Source organism: Frankliniella occidentalis, unplaced genomic scaffold (genome assembly GCF_000697945.3).
Source record: "Frankliniella occidentalis isolate FOCC.00 unplaced genomic scaffold, Focc_3.1 Scaffold106, whole genome shotgun sequence".
Lineage (NCBI taxonomy): Eukaryota > Metazoa > Arthropoda > Insecta > Thysanoptera > Thripidae > Frankliniella > Frankliniella occidentalis.
Window position 1 is genome coordinate 927,474 of NW_026267235.1, and position 5,759 is coordinate 933,232.

At 56.9% G+C, this 5,759-nt stretch overlaps 1 protein-coding gene across 1 annotated transcript; it reads right to left on the reverse strand.

Annotated features, from left to right (window-relative positions):
* Nucleotides 1-1,651: 1,651 nt before the first annotated feature.
* Nucleotides 1,652-5,606, reverse strand: LOC113217396 (uncharacterized). The gene is made up of 2 exons (XM_026437283.2): nt 4,966-5,606; nt 1,652-3,519 (listed from the first exon to the last, which is right to left on the reverse strand). Exon 2 carries the CDS (start codon nt 3,514-3,516, stop codon nt 1,837-1,839), a length of 1,680 nt encoding a protein of 559 aa, XP_026293068.1. The 5' UTR covers nt 3,517-3,519; nt 4,966-5,606; the 3' UTR covers nt 1,652-1,836.
* Nucleotides 5,607-5,759: the final 153 nt, after the last annotated feature.

Consider the following 5,759-nt stretch of genomic DNA (forward strand, 5'->3'; position numbering starts at 1 on the left):
CAGGGCATTTGTGTGGCTATTACAGTTCATATCGTAAAAGTCTACGACCTGAAAATAACCGCATTTGTTTTGCTACCGCGCCGGCCGTTTTCATCCGCTCTTGTCATTCGCATTGCATCTCGAAACGCAATTGGTTATTATGGCTTTGACTGACACCTTTGTTCCTTTTATTTTGAGATAAAACGTCATTGCGCTCCGCGGGCGGGACGGACGGCTGGCTGAGGCCGCGCGCCCCGGATGCGGGACGACGGGCTGTCATCATGGAAGTCGAAAGGAAAGAACAACATTGGAACCCGCCATAGCCGCGATTGGAAATGAACAAACAACAACAAAAGTAATAATAACGTGTAGACAGACATGCGCGCGTGGCAGCTGGGGCAGCGGCGAGCAGCTCGCCGCCAAACTAGTGACAGTCCAATCAGACATCAAGTCCGCACGGGCAGGACGAAAGGCGGCCGCCGGGAATGGTAAAACGGGGGGGGGGGGGGGGGGACCCCCCCCCCCCCCCCCCCCCCCCCCCCCCCTGAGATTGCGTTTGCCTGCTCAATTTCGCGCTCGCTATTGCTGGAAATGCAAACACCCCCTCCCCCCCTGACGGCAGAGGTGAGCCCGGTGAGTGCGGCGGAACTCCATACCCCCCACCCCCTCTCGATCGCCATCTTTTTCTATCGCATTATCAGTCATAACAACTCCTGAGCATCTGTAAAAAAAAAAACACCAACTCTGCCCCGCGCCGCAAAAAAAGAACAAGAAAACAAAACAAAAATTTCAAAAGGACGCAAAAGTTAATTTAATAATTGGCAAGCCGTTAATGAGACTGTGAGTGGGATCCAGCTGATGCCGGATGCCCTGAGCCCCCGATGCCCGATTCATTTTCAATGTTCACTTCAATATACGATGGATGAGTCCAAGCCGGGCGGACCATGCGGAAGAAGCAGCCGCAGCAGCGCAGCCAATAAGGCATATAGTAATGCTTTTCATTTGCAGATCGAGTCGAGAGTCTTTTTCACGGTGGCATCGCAACAAAAATTAAAGCCAGGCGGTAGGAAGGTGGAGAGGGGAGAGGAGGGGTAGGGTATGTGCAAACTCCCTGCGGAGAGCATAAGACGACGGCGGCGTTGCCGCTGCCTGCATAGCAAGCAGCACAGCATCGGTTACAGTCGAAACGAAAAACAAAGTGAAAAATAAATTTAAAAAAACAACAAAAAAAAACAGAAGCACTCGCGATAAGTATGTAGTCTCGGATCGGTGTGAGGTCACACTCGGGGTCATGCCCTCTGACTGCTTCGACCTCCTGCCCTTCTCAGTGCGCCGTCAGCTCATTGGGGCGCACCGCAGAGGGGCGGGCCGGGGTGGGGTCGCCAAACTTTTGTCTCCCAACAAAACGAAAACGAGACGGCAGAAAGTAACAGTAAAAGTCAGACTGACGCGGCCTGACTGGGCGAATAATTAGCTCCCGTTTACACGAGTGGAGGAAGGGCAGAGACAGACAGCGGGCCTTTTTTTAAAGTTATCTTTCTAATATTCATTTTTCATTATTTTATTTTTTTGCAGTGTGCCTTCACTAAGAGAGTCATATCGATAAAAGTGTACTGGCGCGGGTGACAAATTGTAATGGGGTAGGAATAACAAACAGCGGATGCCAGGCGGATAATTGAATCGTGATTTTTTATTGGAGTAAGAAACATAATAGGGCTGCACCTGGTGGATTAATTACTTTTCATTAATTACTTTTCTCAAAGGAAAATTTGAGAAATATACAACAAATAAATGCGCAAAACAAAAACAAACGTCAGCCCGGGGTTCTCGAACAATGAGGGAGTTGCATTCGGGCCGTTACTGCTTTAAATTTGAAGATGCTAGCAACGCGCTAGAGATTACGCTGTCGAGCACTTCGAACAAACGTCCGTTCGCGTCACACGGAACTTCCACCAGAGGAACACGGAGCCACCGGCGGCGGTCAGCAGTGTGGTCCACGAAGCACCTCTCCGCGGGGTCGTGGGCGAAGAGGCCAAGTCGCGCGGGCTCGAAGCCAAGGGCCCTGGCCGTCCTCTCATCCCACAGCTCCTTGTGGCAGCTCTGCAGGCACACCTTGCAGTACTTGAGAGTGCAGTAGTTCGCCTGCAACTCCAGGTGGAGCGAAGGCCTCGCCGACATGAGGCCCTTGACCATGTCGCCCTGGTGGAGCCATTCGTGGATGCACTCGACGTCTTCCAGGCTCAGTTCGACCCTCTGCAGGGCCGGCACCGTGTCCGGGCAGAGGAGGGCGAGCAGTAGCTCGGTGGTCACCGCGCCCACCTGCAGGTGCCGCAGGTGCGGCAGCGAGGGCAGAGTGCTGATCAGCTGCTGCAGCTGTGGGCACGGCTTCAGGTCGGGGGACGGCTCCCACTGGAGAACGGGATGCACTTGAACGTGTACTTGTCCTTCCACGAGCACATTAATTTGCACTTCCCCGGGTACCTCGACCCCATAAACGTAGTTGTTGTTCTGGATGGTCAGCTTCTCGACGCGGGAGGGTCGTGACGAGGCCAAAGCCAGGACAAGGTCCACGCCGGCGAACAGATCGGCGTACGGCCTGTGCGGGAACGTGTACTCCAGGGTCACTTCACGCAGGTGCTCGGCGCGCTGCAGGAGTTCCGCGGCCTCCTCGACGGCGGACGGGGTCGAACAACCGGCTTGTTTGTAGTGCATGCTGAGGTGGAGGACGGTAAGCGACTCATGGGGAACGGCCCCCAGCCCAGGGTGGCAGTCGCACGTCAGCTCGCTGAGGTTCGGCGCGCCCGCCAGCAGGGACAGAGTCTCCGGGTGAAAGGTCATGATCCCCCCGTCGTAGCACGTGTACCTGATGAGGTGGACCCCCTCGAGAGTGGCGGCGTGCGCGACCAGGACGGCGTTGACGAGATCCTCCGTCCACGGGTCCAGGTTGCAGTGGAAGCGCTTCAGGTGCGGCGCGGTGGCGCTGCTGCTGCACGCCACGGCAACGGTCGGGTCGGGCCTGAACACCAGGGACAGCGCGAGGCCCTCCAAGCCCGGCACCGACAGCACGGTGCACAGCAGCGCGGAGACGCCCGCCCCCGTGCCCTTGTACGCGGCGAGGTCGACGAACCTGAGCCGGCCGAGCGCCTCCTGCCGGCGGACGAACTCGGCGGCCTTCGAGGCCACGATGCTCCCGTTGACGACCAGCCGCAGACGAGCCGCGGCGCAGCCCGTCGAGGAGTACAGGGCGGCGGGACACCACCGGGGCGGCGGCAGCACGACGTGGAGCGCGCCGAGGCACGGCGACAGGCGCAGCACCGGGCACACGCACTGCGTCAGGACGCCGACGTCGTCGTCGCCGCCGGCCCACTGCCGCCGCCGCCCCTCGCCGTCGTACGGGTTGAAGGGGCGGCGCGCCCACACGCACGGGTGCAGCACCAGCGCGCCGACCCGCTGGCTCACCAGCCGGCACGCCAGCAGGTCCGGCACGTCCAGGTACTGCAGCACCATCACCAGCACCTCGTCCAGCAACGCCTCCATGTTCTGTAATCAGAACATTTCGGCCTGTTATACGTACACGTTGTTTGAAGTGCGTGGCAAAATGTGGCCAACGTTGTGTCGTGGTAAGTGCGTGACAAGCATGACATTCACTGAAATGTGTATACTTGTGCGACACCAAAGAGTGTACGCGACATGTTTGTGACACGACTAGCATGCACATTTTTTTTTGTGTGTGTGATAGTGTGGAAAGTACTACTTCGAAGTTTTCGAATGTCTTGCGTTTGTAGAGAAGCTGCTTAAAATCTCACCCGCGGAGCGCGAAGACAGCGGTTTTGCTCTGTGTATAGGCCTCACGTCGCATCCCGCTGCAAGTATACTGAACCGGAAAGCGAAGGGTAGTATAAAGCATTCCGGTAAAGCTGGAATGCAGAAGAATGCAAGGAAGAAGAAAACGTAAGTCACCACGTAAAAGCATAGCGATTTCCGTTTTCTTCCTCCTCGCATTTTTCTGCATTTCAGCTTTACCGGAATGCTCTATTGTGGACCATAATCTCGGCCACACAGACGTTAGTTTTGCCTCCGGCAATGCCTGGGTGGCCCACAACGCCCCAGCTATATTCAACTAAGCATTTCTCTGAGCTACGCGACCCCAAGCGTGCGCTTCTGCAAGCGTGAGCAGGGCGAGGGGCAGGGAGCGGGGAGGAACGGCGCCCGCGATCCACGCAGCGCCAAGCGGAGCTCACGCTTGGGTCACGCTTGGGCCACGCTTGGGGGCGCGTAGCTCACGAAAAACGCTTATTTGAATATAGCTCCTCACCCCTAGAGTTATTTTGTGTGAGGGATGTGGAGGGGGTGGGGGGGGGGCACGACGTTTGTTTGGAGGGATAAAGTCACTTTTCATCCAACTCGTTTCAAAATCAGAGATCAATAGAGGTTGTCCCTGCCTTCTGCGGCAGTGCACACTCTTAATAACAAAGTTAACACGGCCTACAGCCGCGTAGTCTCCAAGAAGGGGCCCCGTCGCGTCGCGGTCACGCGGGGTGGGCCTTGGCGACTCCCTTGCGTCTTTATCGGCTATCTACACCCTACGCCCCCGACCCACCCCTCCCTCTGACGGCCTACCCACTGAAATCGTTTTGATGTCACTGTCAAGATTTGGTCATTTTCGTTTTAAGTTTTTATGATATGTTAACATCAAATGACATCCAACGATCTCAAATAAGAACATCGAAACGTAAAATGACAATAACCAAAAATCTTGTCTATAACATCAAAATGACGTCATTTTGACAAAATCCGTTTCACTGGGTACTGCCTGCCTACAGCGCCTGCGACCCAGTATCTACGGCTGAAAGACGTGCGCCAGACATGTCACACGGCCGTAACAGTGTCACAGTACTCGCAAGCCTGTTACGCGAGACGTGGCCTTGGCCAACACACCGAGCTAGTCACACGTTACGTAGCAAGCATCTAGCTGGTCGCACCTACCTTTGAGCTGAGTCGATGACCTCTGACCGGACGGTGTAGACCGGTGTTGACAGGCGCTCCGAGCTGAGGCAGCTGTGGGGGCCGTAGATTTTGCGACCGGGCGAGTAACGGCGGTAGCGGCAGCAGAATGGGGAGTGAGGTCCGGCGTAGAGTTGTCTCCAGCGGCCACACACAGAAGCTCGACCAGCTCGGCCTTCTTGTCGATGCGTGGCGCAGGTGCGCCCCCTTTATACTGCAGCTGCTGCCGCCGGCGCAGCGCCGCGCAGGGAGGGAGAGAGGCTGTGTCCGAGTCAGTCCCCAAACAGCCAAGACGAGCACTCCGTCCGTAGTCGGTCACCCGAGGGAAGCAGACCAGGCGTCTTCGAGCAGTGTACATTCACAGGGCACTGTAGTCTACGACGGATCGGGGCATCGGGGGAAAGGACGCAATATAATGGCTGAACCCGGCCCGCACGCTCCTACTCGCTGTTGCTGTCACAATTACGTGCGCATCAACGTGCGCCGCGCGAGGAACTCCAGGGCATGCCAGGCAGCAGCGGAAGCGAAGCAGCGAAGCGGAGCGGCGGCGGCGACTCGAGTTCGGGTTACAGTCGTCGCAGCATTACTTCCGTCTTCGGGTTCGGAGTTCGGCCGTTCCCCCTCCACAGCCGAAAACGTTCCGATTGGCTCAGGAAGCTATTCGGCTGTCACGTGACCTAAAACCCGAAGACAGAAGTAAAGCTGCGCCGACTGTAGAAGCGAGCAGAAGCGGCCCGGCCGGCGACTCTGGCTGTTGGCTCGATGGGGCGGGGGGC

Coding starts and splice junctions, on each gene's coding strand:
- LOC113217396 (XM_026437283.2), bottom strand. CDS start 3,516: ATGGAGGCGTTGCTGGACGAGGTGCTGGTGATGGTGCTGCAGTACCTG.